This window comes from Gracilinanus agilis, chromosome 5, assembly GCF_016433145.1.
Source record: "Gracilinanus agilis isolate LMUSP501 chromosome 5, AgileGrace, whole genome shotgun sequence".
Lineage (NCBI taxonomy): Eukaryota > Metazoa > Chordata > Mammalia > Didelphimorphia > Didelphidae > Gracilinanus > Gracilinanus agilis.
This window is the reverse complement of record NC_058134.1, coordinates 310595314-310611942: the sequence shown is the minus strand read 5'-3', so window position 1 is coordinate 310611942 and position 16629 is coordinate 310595314. Positions and strand designations below refer to the sequence as shown.

The 16629-nt window shown below is 62.8% G+C and overlaps 2 protein-coding genes across 3 annotated transcripts in view; both read left to right on the top strand.

Moving 5' to 3' along the window:
* Positions 1-1811, top strand: part of ADSL (adenylosuccinate lyase) — an 11316-nt gene extending 9505 nt beyond the window's left edge. Inside the window, exons 10-13 of one of the 2 annotated variants that reach the window (XM_044677867.1) lie at positions 133-223; positions 640-729; positions 837-1013; positions 1477-1811. In XM_044677867.1, the coding sequence (XP_044533802.1) occupies positions 133-223; positions 640-729; positions 837-1013; positions 1477-1563 (445 nt within the window). In that variant the 3' untranslated portion in view covers positions 1564-1811. The remainder of the gene's footprint in view (positions 1-132; positions 224-639; positions 730-836; positions 1014-1476) is intronic. The other variant, XM_044677868.1, reaches the window with a different exon arrangement.
* Positions 1812-3748: 1937 nt separating this feature from the next.
* The window catches only part of SGSM3 (small G protein signaling modulator 3), a 27413-nt gene continuing 14532 nt past the window's right edge, over positions 3749-16629 (top strand). The window contains exons 1-10 of the mRNA XM_044679308.1: positions 3749-3867; positions 4283-4455; positions 4912-5074; positions 5223-5273; positions 15081-15152; positions 15297-15382; positions 15493-15797; positions 15956-16022; positions 16145-16347; positions 16430-16533. Coding sequence (XP_044535243.1) covers positions 3749-3867; positions 4283-4455; positions 4912-5074; positions 5223-5273; positions 15081-15152; positions 15297-15382; positions 15493-15797; positions 15956-16022; positions 16145-16347; positions 16430-16533 — 1343 coding nt within the window. The remainder of the gene's footprint in view (positions 3868-4282; positions 4456-4911; positions 5075-5222; positions 5274-15080; positions 15153-15296; positions 15383-15492; positions 15798-15955; positions 16023-16144; positions 16348-16429; positions 16534-16629) is intronic.

Genomic DNA, 16629 nt, shown 5'->3' with positions numbered 1-16629 from the left:
GGGGCAGGGCTGAGGTCTGGGGGGCCGGGGGGCAGGAGGCCGGGGGGACTGGGATCTGGGGGGGCAGGAGGCTTGGGGGGGCTGGGGCCGGGGGGGCCGGGGAGCCGGGGGTAAGGCCGGCTTCTCTCCCAGGCGCCTGTGTTTGGCCGAAGCCTTCCTCACCGCCGACACCATCCTGAGCACTCTGCAGAACGTTTCTGAGGGGCTGGTGGTGTACCCCAAGGTATGGGGCCCGAGGGGCAGCGGGAAACCTCGGAGGGGAGGAGGGAGTCCCTCCAAGAGTCACACGTCCAGCGAGACTGCACCCCGAGGCTGGCTGGGGCTCCCGTTGGGTGGGGCTGGGCACTTTGCTGCTGCTGCTGCCTGAAGGGCCGGTAGTGCGGGGGACCCCACAGCACCCAGAGCCTGAGCAGCTCCCCGGGAAAGCGGTCGCCCAGGCAGAGACGGATGGTTTTTAAAGGACTGGCCGGGGGTTGCCGGAGGCTCCATGGATAAAGCCAGGCAGGTCCTGGGTTCAGAGTTCAGACGCTTCCCAGCCTTGGGACCCCAGCAAGTCCTCACTGGGTCTTCGCCGCTCCTGGGACCGTCCAGTAGAGAAGGCTGCGGGCCGGGCCCAGGACACCCCATCTCCCCCTCCAGGTCATCGAGCGGCGGATTCGGCAGGAGCTGCCCTTCATGGCCACAGAGAACATCATCATGGCCATGGTGAAGGCGGGAGGCAGCCGCCAGGTGCGGGGACCCCCGGGGCCACAGGAGGAGGGAGCCTCATCTGGAAGGGCCGGGGGTGGCCCGGCACACTGCTCGGGGGACGCCGTAACGCCGTTCTCTCCCCCCAGGATTGCCATGAGAGAATCAGGGTGCTCTCCCAGGAGGCGGCCGCCGTGGTGAAGCAGGAAGGGGGCGACAACGACCTCATCGCCCGCATCCAGGCGGACCCCTACTTCGGCCCCATTCACGGCCAGCTGGAGCACTTGCTGGATCCTTCGTCCTTCACCGGCCGCGCCGCCCAGCAGGTGGGTGTCGGGGCGCCCCTGTGATGCCCCTCCAGGGGCTGCAGGAGCGTCCTGTCGGGGTCCTTCCAGCAAGGAGCAGGTGTGCCAGGGGGCGGAGGGGGACATCCCTGGGCGCTTGGCTGTGCTTTAATTTTATTTTTCTGAGGAAAGGCGACAACCAGAAGCCTGGGGCACCCAGGCCCACAAATCCTGTTCGTAAACAGGCTCGCAGGGGGCAGCCAGATGCTCGGGGGATGGAGAGCCAGGCCTGGAGACGGGAGGTCCTGGGTTCCAGTCTGGCCTCAGCCACTTCCCAGCTGCCTGACCCTGGGCCAGTCACTTAACCCCCTTGCCCAGCCCTTACGCCCTTCTTTGGAACCGATACCCCATATTGATCCAAAGATAGAAGGGAAGGGGTGCCGGCAATGGACGTCCAGCCTGGATTTTCATGGCTTCCCTTCCCTTTCGGGTCCCTGTTTGGCAGGTGGAGAAGTTCTTGCAGGAGGAGGTGCGCCCTCTGCTGAAGCCTTACGAGGGTCAGCTGGCCGGGAAGGTGGAGTTGAGCCTGTAGAGCCCCCAGAAGAGCCTTTCGTTGGTGGGGAAAAGGGAGGCAGGGCCTGCGAGGGCCTTTGTCCAGAGCCTGGCAACCAGCCAGCAGGCCGGCCTCCCTCCCTCCCTCTGGGCAGCGGCCTCTGCAGAGCCTTTCCAAAAACCTTGGGTCTTCTCGTGCAGAAAAGAGCGGTGGGGTGGGGGCGGGGGCTGGGTGGGCTGCTTTCTCCCAACCCTGCTCTATCTAATAAACGCTGCTCCTGTGGCCCAGCCCCAGCTCCTCCTTCCACGGGCCACTTTTGGGGCCTTCTGGGCCCAGGCACTGCAGGTACCCCAAAGAAATACAGAGAGCAGCCAGCCCTGGAGGGAATAAAGACCAAGAGCGGGGGCCAGGGGCAGGGGGCACCTCTTGGGGGACCCTGGCAGGGACTCCAGGAGGGGGAGGAGGGAAGGCACTGCTCCCGTGATGGGGCTGAAATCTGGCTTTCCCTGAATACCGAGAGGCAAGGTGCAAACTCTCAGGGACAGGAATGGTCGTGGGCTCCGTAGGAGGCAGTAGCAGTCACCTGGGCTAGGCAGAGTGCTAGGGGCTGGGGAGCCAAAGAAGAGGCTCCTTCCCTCAAGGAACTGCCACTTACCAGACAAGTCAATACGAAAGGGATGCACAAACGGGCCTCCTGTCCCAGAGTTGGTCATAGAGGGAGGGCAAACAACCGGAGGTTGGAGACGGGTGCATCACCGATGCTTGGAGAGGCTGAGCAGCCATCCGGCCCTGACCCTGTCTGGACCCTGGGCCTGTAGTCCCAAATGGGCCAGCTCGGAGGTGGGAATTGTCCTTTGGTCAGGAGAGAGGGCCGGAGGGCCTTCCTGTGTGGTGTTAATGTTGTGGTGCCCCCCCCACCCCCCCCACACACACAGTTCTTTCCCTGGGGCAGAAGGGACGGGGCCTTGGCCTCTGGCATCCTGGCTGACCTTGGACTCTGGGCCCGTCAGAGCATGCCGGATTCCTTTTCTTGGGCCGCCCCATCCTTTAGAGGAGGCCAGCTGCCTCCCTGAGCCCTTCCTCCCCTCCGCCTTCACCCAGAGAAGCTCCCGCTCTAGGTGCCCTGCAGAGGCCACGCAGACGCACAGGGCCCCGCGCTGCTCGCTCGGCGCTTCCAGTCTCCCCAGGAGGGGAGGCTCGGATGGAGAACGGCTGGCTATTCCGGCATATTCTGGTGAGGGCAGTCCCACAGGTCTGATTGGGCGGTTAGTACCCGCACCGTGGATAGGGTGCCCTGGAGCCAGGAGGACCAGAGTCCAAACCCGGCCTCTGATGAGCCCTGCCGGACGAGCCTGAGCAAGTTATTTCCCGTTAGCCGCAGTTTCCTCATCTGTAAAATGAGTTGGAGAAGACAATGGTCGATCCAAATCTGCCAAGAAAACCTTAAATGGGGTCACGAAGGGTCAGCCAGGACTGAAACGCTGAACAAGGGAGGGAAGAGGCCAAAGCAGAAGGCCGGCAAAGGGGAGGGGAGGTGCTGCAAAAAGCAGGAGCGGGAAGGAGCGGAGGCTGCCCAGGAAAAAGGAGAAACAAGGGCTGTTGGGGAAAGGAGGCGGGCAACGACAGCCTTCCTCCCATCCTCCCTTTCTGCCTCTCCTCTTCCCCTTGCAGACTGCAAAGGACTCGCTGTTAGGCTCAGAAGTGTGTCTGTGATCCTGGGCCAAGGAGCCCTTGCAGATGTTGGAGGGATGGGGAGGCAATAAAGAAGGAGCCAGCAGGAATGCCCACTGTGGGTCACCCCCCAATCTGCCTTCCACTGCCTCGAGCAGACAAAAGCTCTCCCTCCAAAGTTATCAACCCCACCCCCACCCCCAAATCCTCCTCTTCCTCCTCACTGCTCTTTCTGCAGCCCTCCTGGATGACCTCAGGACAGCCGGCTCTCCTGGTTATCCTCCAGGGTCTCTGAGGGCCCCTCCTCAGCCCCCTTTTCTGAATTGCCCTCTAGGTCATGCCCTCAGGGTGCTGTTCTGGGCTCTCCACTCTTCCTGCTTATACTGCACTTGGGGATCTGGGCAGCTCCCCTCTGATGCCAGGGTGCTGTGTCCTTGCCCCCAGCTGATTTACCTTCCCTGCTACTGTGGCGGCAGCGCCTCCTCCCCTCCTCTGGCTCCCACCCTTGGAGTCAGTCTGGACTCCTCATGCTCTCTTGCCCCCCAGATCCAATATGGCGCCCAGGCCTGGGAGTCCACCTTTGCAACATCTCCCCAGTCCAGCTGACACTGCCCCAAGCCTGCTCCAGGGCCCCATGCCCTCACCCCTGGCCTACTGCCATTGGCTGCTTGGGTGGGGTGGGGAGGGGGTCTGCCTGCCTCAGGGCCCTCTTCAATCCATCCTCCAGGCAGCCACTAAGGTGATTTTCCTAAAACACCTTTGATCCTGTTCCTGCCTTTCTTCCCTCAGGAAGCTTGTGCCTCCCTATTACCAGATGCCCTGTTTGCGGGCAAAGCCCCCTGGGCCGCCTGGCAGCTCTGCAGGGCTCCTGGGGCTCCATTCTGGGCCTTTCTTGACTTGCCCTCGTCATCCTGGCTTCTTTAGAGGCCCAGCCAGGATCTCCACTCCTCCAGGAAGCCTTCCCTGCTGCCTCTCAAATCCAGCACTTAGCACAGCGCCTCGGCCAGCCCTGGTGGAGGTCTGTTGCCTGCCTCCCCGAGGGAGCTGGCTGCGGTTCCGGGCGCCCCCTTTGCTCCGCTCCCGCCAGCACCGCTGGGGGCTTCGCTCCCTTACTGAGTGGCCCCCGATTCCTAGTCCTGGACGTCTACACGGAGCCAGGGATCCCCGTGGCTTCCCTGGCCCATCCTGGTAGCGACTGCTCCGATCTGAGCATGCGTCCTGGAAGCGCCACCAGGGACCAGGCGGAGGCAGGGAGGAGGGGTGGGTCCAGGGCTCGGCCAGGGGGCGGTAGCAGGAGGGGTTGGAGGGCCCAGAGAGGACGGGTTCCAAGCCTGGACAGTTTCGGGGAGCTTCTGGGCAGAAGGCAGAGAGTTCGAGGGGGACTAGGCACCCCATGTCCAGCTGGAGGTGCCCCCCGCCCCTGCCCCGACGTTTTTCTCCTGAATTACCCTCCCTGTGGATTGGTTTCAAGGCGGGAGAGCCGGAAGGGCTAGGGGGATGGGGTTGGGGGACTTGCCCAGGATCTCCCAGCTAGGACACTGCATTCGAACTCAGAACTTCTCCATCCTAAGCCACCGAGATGCCCCCTCCCCCCCCCCCCATGGGATTCAGGTGTCAGCTCCAGAGGTGGCGCTCCTGGGACTGAATGACATCACCCAGCAAGAGAAGACGGAGGGAACCCTCTGGGGGCACGCCCGCCTCGCTCCCACCTTCAAGGCTTTGCCCCGTTCAGTGCCCTGAACACTGCTAGTTTCTGTGGCTCTGGCTTCCTGGGAGGTCGGGGGCTTACACTCATTCGGAGAAGAGAGCCTCGGACCCTCCTTTCCAGCCTAGGGGCTGCAGCACTGTGTGCAGCCTGCAGGCTTCACCACGGCGCCAGGTGGATGGGAAAGACTACAAGCCCCAGCATGCCCCGCGGCTCCGTGCCTCGCCCCGCCTTCCGGTCACGCACCTGCGCACTGAGGCTGGTGGCGGAGCGCTGACGAACCGGGAGCTGAGGGGCCAGAGACAGACTGAGGGACAGACAGGAATCGAGGAATTGACAGACAGCCCTGCTGGTGGCCCCCGCCCGGCCCCAGGTACGTGGCCAAAGCAGAGGGGCGGGGGGCCAGCGGCCGTGGATGGCGGAGCGTGGGTGCGCTTGTTAGTGTTTGGGTGCGTGAGTGTGCGTGGCAAGGTGGAGGGGCCTCGAGTGTCCCTGGCAGGGGCAGGAGGGTGTGAGCGCGAGTGTGCGTGGCACGGCAGGCTTGTACCCTCCCCCCACAGGAGTGCCTGTGCACTTGGGCGTATAAGGGCGGCACTCCCAGAGTGGTGAGCGTAAGGGGGGGGGGTACCCCTGCGAGTGCACTTACATGGGCGCTGGTGACAGCGTCCGAGCGGAGTGGGGCGGCGCGTGTTTAACCCCCTCCCCTCTCCCCCTGAAGCCCCCGGCTCTCCTCCTTCTCCTCTTGGCTCTCCTGCCCTCCGCCCTGTGGAGCACGCAGGCCTTAGAGGGTTTCCCCCAGAGGTGGCCCCACAAGGATCATGGGGCAGCTGGCTGGCCCAGGGCCCAGCCCGGTGACCCTGGATAAGTCACCTAGCCCCACTGCCCCGCCCTCAGACGATGGGGCTCTCCTAGCCAGGTGAAGGGGTCAGAAGAGGGCAGAAATGGAAGAGGACTTGGGCCAGAGCAAAAGTGGGGGAGAGGAAAGCTTCGGTGGGGGGTCTCCGGGGCTCATTCCCTCGGCGCCCTCCTTATCCTCTCCAGACCCGGGACATCTTTGCTGCTTCCGCTCTCCCTGTCCCGGAGAAAAAAGTGATCTGACCTTCCTGCCCCCATTAATAGCCCTGAACCAGTGGAGCCTTTTTAGCCCCTCCTCCTTCGGACCCTGGGCCAGAGGCCCAACGGAACTGGTAGTGGGGCACAGGCAGAGCTGCCCCAGAGCAGACAGACCCACTCAGGATGACCGGCCGGAGGGAGGCGGCGAGGAAGGCCCTGGATGGCAGACAGAGGCAGGCAGGGGCCGCCTGGGCCGTTCCAGGGGTCTGTTCTGGCCGCTGTCTGGCCTCCTCAGCATGGACAGGAAGCACTGCAGTCAGTCTGGGCCAGAGCAGACAGCAAGGCGAGGCGAGACTTGGGGGTCTGACCCCGTCCATTCATTGAGAAAAGGTTTCGGGGAGCTCCGGTGCCCCTGAGCGGGGAAGGAGTCTGTTTTAGAGCTGGGCCACAACCGGGAGGATGAGGGGAGTCCGGGGAACACCTTGTCCAGCCTGACCCCAGTCAGGGGGGTCCAGAGGAAGCCCGTGTGGAGACCCGCTGCGAGCCCCCACTCGCTTCTGCAGGGCCTTGGAGTCGAGGGATCAGACGGGCATGATGGGCCAGCGAGAACCTGCCGCCCTGGGCCAGGGGGATGTGCCGGAGGTGGCTCCTTTGGGGGGCCACTTCAGCTAGGACTCGGGGAGAGGAGGATGGTGGGGGAGGGACTACAAGGAGATCGGGGAGGGGGCGGGAGAGTCCACTTAAGATGGCCTCTGGAAGCCAAACAGAACTTTCTATTGGATGCTGGAGGCGATGGGGGGAACGGACGGGGGTGACCGTGTGGGCACCCCCCACCCTGGCAGCTCCACAGAGGGCGGGCTGGAGACGAAGGAGGCCGTGTCACCTCCACAGAGGTGGGGGAGGGAAGGTTAGAGGTCTGTTCTGAGGGCGGCTGCACCTGTGGGAGCCCCAAGACCACTGGCAAAATAGTGTAGACAAGAGAAGAGGGCCTGGAGGAAGAAGAGGAGCCGGGAGGCCGGGCAGGTGGAGGGAGAGTGGGCGGAACAGATGCGGCTGTGGCATCAGGCTCAGCAGCCTCGGCCTCCTTTTACAAACAAAAACGGGGGCCTCGGGCAGACCGCAGAGCTGGGATTCGAGCGCAGATCCTCCGGGGTCCACCTGCGGGTACACAGTAACCCTGAAGGCTGGGCAGCCCCACCCGCCCGCAGAAGCCAGGACCTGCTGCAAGTGGCTGTGGAGAGTGTCTAGAAGCGCTTCCCTCCCTGGAGCTCTAAGAGTAGGATGGCGGGGAGGGGGCGCCCACGGCTCTCATGAGACCCCGGATCGTGGCCTTCCAGGCCCGCTGCCCACGCAGCGAGGCCGAGGCGGGGAAGGCCCAGACCTAACTGGCTGTTGGTTTGGGCAGTTCGATTATGGTTCCGCTCGTTACCGGGCATGCAGTAAGTGTCCGCTGGGCGCCAGGTGGGTGCTGGGGGTGCAGAGCTAAGGGCCCTCGAGAGGTGCGTGGGGCCTCCCTTAAATAGCATTCTACAGGAAGGGGGAGGAAGGGGCTGGAGCCTGGGCCCAAGGCAGCGAAGCAGGACACTGAGCGGCTGGCAGCAGTTGGGAGCCCGTTTCCCATTCTGGTAAATGGGTGAGCCCTGACCTCCGGCCAGCCTCCACCTCTCGGCGATGGCTCCTTGGGCTCCCCGTCCGGCCCGTCTGCAGGGGGCCTCAGAGGCCACTCCCTTTTCCAGCCTGGTAGTTTAGGGATGGCCCAGAGCATCAACGCTCAGGCCACGGGGTCACTCCATTGCCCTCTGGGTCACCCACAGGGTGGGTTGCTTAGGCCAGGATTTGCGGCCCCGCAGCTGCTCTGAGAAGCATGGCTGTGAACAAGGCTGCGGCCAGGAGGAAAAGCCTGCGAGCTCAGCCCGTTCGCCTCCTGGGCCCCAATCCTGTACGGTGAGCGCCCAGATGGCGTGAGGCCTTCCCCTCCCAGGCCAGCTCTCCTTCCTCTTCGCAACTGGATTTCAGACTCCCCACAGGGGAATCTGGCTCTTCCCCGGCACCCAGCCCTAACAGGGCCTCTCTTTAGCATCCACTAGAATGGCGTCCGTCTACATTTCGGGGATTCCCATTGGCTTATTAAGACTTTTCACCTCCTAGAGCCAGCGAGCCCCCCAAGGGAGTGGACCATCTCCTCCAAAGGCCCCAGTGCTTCCGGGGCTCCCCGGGGCACATTCGCTTCTCGGCCTCTTCCTCCTCCTCTTCTTAATCAGTAGGACAGACGCTGGCCAGGCCTCGGGCCTCGGTTCTGTCTCATCCCGAGAGGACAAGTTTTGGGAGCGAATGCGGCAGTTAGTAACAGTTCGTTCCAGAAAGATGATTTGGGGTCTGGAAGACTTGGCCGCCATGTGATCAGTGATGCTGTCTAGGCTAAATGTGGAACGAATGAATAATTCCTTCAGCCCAAGAGCACAGGGTTCCTTTGTGTCCCTCGCAACACCCCAAAACTAGATGAGGGAGATCATAGCGTCCCTCGGTACAGATTAGAGATGAGCAGACGGGCGCCCCCAGTTCCCACCCAGGTCCTGGAAGCGACTGGAAAGGATCTCCTTGTGGGAGGAGTCAAGCCCCTCGTCAGGCCGTCCTAGAACCTGGCTGACAAACTGTTTTTTGGGGGGGGGGGAGACCCGGATTTGGAGTCCTGTAAGATTAAGTGTCCAGTAACGCAAGTATAAGATTTATTAATAATCACTTGAAGTGGAAGAAATACAAGAACAGAGGCAAAAGCCAGCTTTCCCAGCCCGGTCGGGGTCTTCCCTACATTAGTACGTTCCCTGGATCCGTAGGTGGGATGCTGGGAGAGAGCCCCTGGGGAGCAGAATTCTAATTCCACAGTCCGCACCTGTGCTTTCTGGCTTGTGGGGGCCACTCCTAGGCCTTAGTCCCTCCCTGGACTAGCTGACCACCCCCCCACTCATTTCTGATTCTGGGTCCCTCTGCCCGAATACCTCCAGCTGTCCTTTCCTCCCCGCAGCTGCTCGTCGTCGGCCCCCCGTTCTGTCCTCTGGGCAGACCCTGCCGAGCCTAGTCTGATTCCTTTTCCTGCCGTTCAGACTTTTAAGAGAGCATCCAGGGCCTGTCAGGGCTCCTCCTCTGGCTGAGCCTCCTCGGTTGTCTCAGCTCCTCCTGCCCTCCCACAGCGGTGCTCTGGAATGTGGCCCCCTGAACTGCCCCTGCTGCTACCAGCGGGCTCTGGGCAGCGCAGAGGGCCACATTAGGCTCTGTCGGCCTTTCCCAGGCCAAGATTTCAGTCTGCATCCCTTAGGAAATGCTCTTGGAGAGTGGCCGTGAACGATGGTCTTTGTCACCCCCCTTTGAAGTTTGCCGAGGCCCCGAAGAGAGGAAAGGGGGGGACAAGGACCGCTCCCCAACACCCAGAGCAGCTCCTTTCATAGCACCTAAGCAAATGGTGGGTCTCCGCCTCATGGGCTGTATTTCGCCGTAAGAAATGAAGACGGGGCCGCGTTGGGAGAGGACGGAGAAGACTTGTTTGAACTGATGCAGGGCGAGGCGAGCAGACCCGGGAAAAGCAGAGAATAATGCAGTATTGCAGAGACAGCTCGAGAGCTCTGGTCAAGGCAGTGCTCAGCGGTGACGCCAGAGAGCTCCCGACAGAGGGCGGCCCGGCGCGTGGCACGAGACGTCAGGTTGGGACGTGGCCGGCCAGAGAACTTTGTGCCCTTCTTTTGTTTTCCTTTTTGCTGGTTCAACTGTGGAAGAGGATCAGAGGAAATAAAATGAAAATCAACTTGCGGGCAGCTAAGTGGCTCAGAGGATGGAGAGCCAGGCCCAGTGGCGGGAGGTCTTGGGTTCCAGTGTGATCTCAGACCCTTCCCGGCTATGTGACCCTGGGCAAGTCACTTCACCCCCGTGGCCTAGCCCTTCCTGCTCTTGTGCCTTAGATCCAATGCACCGTATTGATTCTAAGGCAGATGGTGAGAGCTTAAAGAGGAATAAACAAGCTTAGCCAGGCTGGGCCTTGAAGAACAGACGGGCTGTCCCGAGGCCCAAAACAAATCCTCTCTAGCTTGCAGCAGCGCCTTCGGAAGCCATCACCGCCTCCTACCACGGCAAGGAACCCCTTGATGGGGGATGGTCGGCCTCCGGGTTCAGCTCACTGTGGAATTGCTGCTGATGGTGGGTGTATCGTGCTCGTACTCACTGGGGACCCTGCATGGCCGCCAGCCCGAGTCGCTGGGTTGTGAGTCATCCAAAGGCAAAGTAGACAAGAGGATGCTGGAGCCGGCACGAAGGGTGTCTGTGCACAGGAGAGAGCCGCGTGCCCGGAAGGGAGGGGAGAAGCTCCGCACGATGGGTCGCCCTCAGTGCGAGGAGGAGCCGATGAGAAGGGCCGAATCGCAGCCGGGTCTGTGCATGAGCTCGGTCACTAGTGGGGCGGATGGCCCGACCTCCTGAGACGGGAGCTGCTACTTGTGGAGCGTCGCAGAAGCCCCGGAGAGGTCGGACACGCGCCCAGTCCGGAGCGTCGTCTGTGCTGCCCGACCCCGCGTGGCTCTCTGGCGTCTCCCTCTTCCTCTCCCGCCATCTCGGTGACTTGCTCGGCTCACCTTGATAGGCGCCCGCCTGCCCCTCTCACGGCTCAGGATCACTCTTGGCTGCTTTAACAGCAGGTAACCCTCACAGTGGTCAGCCCTGCGCTGTGTTTTCAGGTGGGGTTTGGACTCCACCTTGGAGTTAACTCTTTTTTTTTTTTTAAACCCTTAATTTCTATGTATTGGCTCCTAGGTGGAAGAGTGGTAAGGGTGGGCCATGGGGGTCAAGTGACTTGCCCAGGGTCACGCAGCTGGGAAGTGTCTGAGGCCAGATTGGAACCCAGGACCTCCTGTCTCTAGGCCTGGCTCTCCATCCACTGAGCTACCCAGCTGCCCCTCTTAGAGTTAACTCTTGAGGGTAGAAAGCAAGAAAATGATCTTGACAGAACTCTGCTTGCTTTCCCAGAGGAAGCAACTTCAGTGGAAGCCCTTCCTCTTTTTGCATCTCCGTGTTTTCTTTTTCAAATTAAAATGGAAAAGTGCTTAGATCGGCAGCCCAAGGTGAATCGGGGTCTAGTTCACTGAAGGAAGCATCACCTCAACAGATAACTGAGCAGTTTAAAAAAGTTTCAACATTGTATTTCTTGCCCAATTACATATAAAAACGATGTTCACAGTCGTTTCCCAACCTTTTGAGTTCCAAACGCTCTCCCTGACACAGCAAGCAGCTTAGCCTAGGTCACCCTTGGGTGGTCACGCAAAGCCTGTCCACTGGCTACGCTGTGGAAGAAGACTCGTGTGAGACACACGCCCAAGCCATGGAGGAAACAGTGAGGCCGGCCGAGTTCAATCTGCACTCAGACTCCATCAGCTCTTTCGGTGCATTTTTTGCCACGAGCCCTTCAGAATCGTCTCGGGCCATGGCATTGCTGGAGTGGCTTCTGCCCCCTTCCCCTGGCGTTCGGCCGTGCAGGAGCTGCTCCCAGCCGCCCTTCAGCATCAGCACCGCAGTAGTCTATCACAGTCCCCGGCCACAACTTGTTCTCCAGTGGCCTTCGCCCCCCAAAAAGAGCAGCTAGAAAGATTTTGGTACAAGCAGGTCCTCCCCCTTTTCTGATCTCTTTGGGATACAGACGTCGCAGCGGCACTGCTGGGTCGGCCCGGTCTTCTGGCCCTTTGGCCATAGTTCCCCCTCGCTCTCCAGAATGGCCGCAGGCCCCGACCCAGTTTTGCCACATCTCCTTCAGCCTTTACGGTTTTCCTTTTTGGTCATGTTAGCCAATCTGATAGGTGTGAGACGGTTACCCCAGACTTATTTTCATTTCGTTTCTCTGGTCAGGAGTTATTTAGAGCCTTTTTCCATGCCTATCAAGAGCTTTGATTTCTTCCTCTGAAAACTGCCTCTTCACATACTTTGACCATTTATCAACGGGGGAATGACTCGTCTTCTTGCCCATCCGACTCATTTCTCTCTCCATTTGAGAAAGGAGACCTTTATCGGAGACACTGGAAGCGAGACGTAAAATCTAACGGGGGATACGATGTGGGCAGAACTGGCTCTGCAGATTAGGACAGTGAGAGCAAACCTTTCAGAGACTGCGTGCCCAAACTGTCCCCTCATGTCCGGGGGAGGGAGGAAGCGCTCCCATTGGGCTGCTGGGCAGAGGAGGGGGGGTGATGCGAGAAGGCTGCCAGAAGTGGAGTGGGGGGAGGAGGAACTTGGGGGTCTTGCAGGAAGCTCCAGCAGCTTCTTGCCCCTCATCCTAGATTGAGAGCCACTCCGGGATGCCCAGGAGGGCCATCTGGACTGTAAGGAGGCTTCGGGTTCTTGTCTGGCACATGATTGGTTTTCTTCCTCTTGTGCCACAAGCAGGAAGATGCAGAGTTTGGCTGAGGTGACCCAGGCCGGTCCAGCATGGAATATGGAGGTTTCGAGGATAGGGCAGGAATGGCTCCATAGTAAAGAGCTCTCACATGTCTGGAGATGCCAAAGAAAACGTAAATTAGAATTTTTTTAGTCTAGTTTGAGGTCATTTGCCTGGAGATGATAGTTGAAGCCACAGCAGCTGATGGCTTGACCAAGGCCCAAGTCCTACAGGTGGGCCGCCGGGAGGAGTGGCCATGGTGAACCCCAAAGGACAAAGGCCTGGACACAAGGAAGGGCGAGCAGAGAGCTGCCAAGAAGAGCTTGGGAAAGTCTGTGGCCTTTAGCAGGCGAACTCCTCACTGGCCGGCTCTTCTGACCCGGCAAGGCTGTGGGGCTTTCGGGTTTTCAGAGTTCTTGAAGACGTGACGCTGCCCCAAAACGCTGTGGGGAGGGGGCTCAGGCCTGGAGAAGGGAGGTGCAGACCCGGGACAAGTCCCTGAGCTCCCCTTGCCTAGCCTTTGCCTCTCCTCTGCCTCGGGACCAACACACAGCACTGACTCCAAGATGGAAGGGCAGGTCTGGAGCCAGGACCAAGCCGTCCTTCCTGCCCCTCGCCAGACTGCCAGGAGCCCCTGGGGCCTTTGAAGGCAAGGCGGGCAGCTCAGATGGGCACCAAGACCCCCACACCGGCTCCGAGAGCCCGGCGGCTCTAGGCCTTGGAGCTGGGTTTAGCGGGCCAAACACCGCCATGCTCTCTGCTCGCCAGGACGCTTCCTTCGGGCCCAGACCCTTCCCTGTGTAACCTTTGGGAGGGCGTGCCCGGCTCCGGAGGGACCTCTGGGGTGGAGCTCGCTCCAAAGGGGCCTGTTGGCTCGGCCCCAAGGCAAATATTGACTGGAAGGGGGTGGCGGAGGCTCCCTGGACAGATGGGCAAGAACAGACGGCGCCCAGGCGCCTCCCGGCCCCGAAGCCTGAGGCAGGAAGGGGGCCCGTCTGGTTCCTGCTGAGGCAGGGTGGCCAGTGACGCCCCTTGCTCCAGAGAGGGCCCCTCGGCCAAGGGACAGAGAACACGCCCGCTGCTGCCTTGGCACGGAGGAGGCCTCATGTCACAGTGGGGCGGCCGGGCACGAGGAGCTCCAGGCAGCCCCCGCGGGGCATCGGCCCTCCGGAACCCCAAGCCTTTCCCACTCAGCGAGGCTTCACCCCCATGGGAAAGGCCCCTGGCCTCGGGCCCCCGGAGGCAGAATCTAACATGGAGATGGGGGTGAATCTGGAGGGGTGCCCTGACCCCGCGGTGATGTGTCACCCCCAAACTGGAGAGAAGGCAGAAGAGGCCGCCGTCCGCCGGCGGGTTGGAGATGGAGAGCCGCAGCTCTGTGGAAAGGGCTTGTCCTTGGGAGGTTGGGCCAGGACGGGCTCGGGGCAGAGGCCCTTCTGCCCTCCTTGGGATGGAGCCCCAGCCTCTAGCCGGAGCCCCCAAGCGCTGGGCACTCGCGCCAGCTCCCTCTGCCCGCTCCCAGAGGGTAGCCTGCAACAAGGTCTCCACAGCCACCAGAAGCAGGAAAAACCTGCCAGCCTAGTTCAGCGATTCTTGCCCAGCGTCCGTCTCCTGAGAGGGACAGGATGAGGTGACCCGCTGGGAACGGCAGAGCCTGGTGGGGGTCACAGCCAGGGCTCTCCTCCCAAACAGGGCCCTCGGAGGCAGCCCAGGCTTCCCCGGTCACTCGTCCGTGGGGCGGCTGGACTCCAGGCTGGAGCGGAGCTGAGAGGACGAGACGGTGCGGCCCTGCTCACCCCCGAGGGCGAGGAAGGGGTCTCAATACCAGGCAGAGCCCCTGGGGGTCCCCGCGCCAGGACGGAGCCCCAGCTCCCCGGGATGAGCCGTAACCAGGGGTGACACCCCCGAGAGGCAGAGCAGGGTCCTCGCCACAGGCCTGGCCCAGAGTTGGGGATGTCGGGGCTTCTGCCCGGCTCTGCAGGAGCCAGCACTGGTGGTCGGCCTGGTACTGCCCAGTCTGTGCCCGCCCCCCTTACGGCGGCTCCTCGGCCTCTCTGACCCGAGCCCTCAGGCGCTCCCGATGGACCTGGTGCCCCCACCCGCTCCTCGTGGTGGCTGTCGGGCCCGTCGCACCCCTCCCTGTGAGCCTCGGCTCCCCACGGATTTGGGGGGAGGGAGCGGCCGAGGCTCTGCCACCGGGCAGGTCCCTCCTGTTCCTGCTCTAGGGCTCGTGGGGGATGGGTTCGAGAGCAGCCGTGACCGCCGGAATCTCCCAGGCCTCAGCCTTGGGAGGGGGGTCCTCACCGGGGGTCTCCCCCATGGTCGGCCCAGACCGTCCCCAGCTCTGAGGGCATTGCAGTGCCAGCCAGGTAAACGCACGGCCCTGTGGGGCCTCGGACCCTGAACGTGAGGTGCTCCCGGCCGTGGGAGGCCGTGTCCCCGGGCTTCTGTGCACTCGCCCGCGGCTGGGCTTTGCGCCTTCCCCGAGGCCTGGGGACCTCCCTCCCACCCCTGCTGAAGGCTTCTCTCCCCACAGACAGGATGAAGCACTCGCAGAGGGAGGCGGGCCCTGTTGGGTTTGGGGTCACAGGGCCCGGGTTCGAATCCTGGCCTTGCCACTCTCTCCCTGTATGCCCAGGGCCTCTCCTCATCTGTACAAGGGGGCCAGGCCTCGCAGGGCTCAGGCTGGGGTCTGAAGGGCCTCGTTTTGTCCCCCCACAGCAGCAGAGGCTCGGAAGGAGGCCACGCAGGCGGCTCTGTGGATGCTGGGCAGCCCCTCGGGCAGAATGTCAGGTAGGAAGGCCAGACCCGGGGCCCAGCCAGGGCTGAGCAGGTGCCCTTCCCTCCTGGGAGCCCCGCTCGGGGTCCTCTGGGAGGGCGTCTGTCCTGGACGAGCAGCCCCGACCCCCGGCTTCTGCTGCCTTTCTTTGCCCACAGGAAGCCTGGGCCCTCCCGCTGGGGGCCCCTTCTCAGCCTTGACCCCAAGCATGTGGCCCCAGGACATCCTGGCCAGGTGTGCCCAGGTAGGGAGCCCGGCCCGGGCAGCCCAGGGGTGTGGGAGGGCACGGCCAGTGGCCAGCCCAGGGTCCGGCTCGGCCCCTTGACCTCAGCACTCAGGGCCCCATTTTACCAGGCTCCAAAAGGGCCTGGGGCGGGCGAGGGTCATGCCAGCCTGGGACCTTGAAGGAGGACCGCAAGGATGGGCAGGGGGCTTCGAACATCTGTGGGCTCTGCCCCGGGAGCCCCTCACCAACTGTCTGCCCGGCCGCCCTGGACTGCCTCGTTTGTATCTCTCTGGAGCAAAGAAAAGACCCCGAGAACACCCGAGCCTGCACTGCCCTTCCTGGGCCGCCCCCAGGATGCCTCCTGGGCAGGGGAGGCTCTGCCAGGCTGGGGCGGCCCTTGCCCGTCCCACAGAGGGCATTGGGGGCCCTGCGGGTGAGGGTGATCAGGGAAGGCCGGGGTCTGATGGGTGGAGATGGGGGAGGAGGACTGATGCGGGCAGATGGGCAGAGGCGGCGAGGTGCCCGAGGGGGCCGCAGGGAGGGCACAGGCGGGCAGAGCGGGTGACTGCCCCTTCCTGGTCTGGGTCCTAGAAAGAAGAGCTGCCGGAGCAGCCAGAAGGCCGCTACGATGAGTTTGGCTTCCGGGTGGACAAGGAGGGTAAGCCCCCCCCCCCCCCAGGGACCGGCTCGGGCTTAGAGAGCTCCTGACTCTCGGGGGGCCGGGGCTGGGCACGCCGCTATGCCCACCTGCTACCTCTCTTCCCCGAACTCCTCCCGCAGAGGGTGCCGAGCCCCACGCCGGCCCTGGGCCCCCCCTGGCCGAGGACCCCCAGCAGAGGCTGAGGTGGCAGGCCCACCTGGAGTTCACCCACAACCACGACGTGGGCGACCTCACGTGGGACAAGATTGAAGTGTCCCTGCCCCGCTCGGACAAGCTCTACTCCCTGGTGCTGGCCGGCATCCCTCACGCCATGAGGCCTCAGGTAGGGCGCCGCTGCCACGTGGGCACAGGGCAGCCCGGGCACCCCCGCCACCACCCTCAGCACCCGCCTCCTCCCTCCCCAGCTGTGGATGCGCCTGTCCGGGGCCCTCCACAAGAAGAGGAGCTCCGACGTGGCCTACCGGGACGTGGTCAGGAACAGCTCGGATGATGACACGCTGGCCGCCAAGCAGGTGGGGCCCTGCGGGGGGCAGGAGGGGGCCGGGGGTGTTGTGGGGGGCAGGAAGGGGGGCTCACGGGGCAGCGAGGAGGGCCCCCCCCCCTG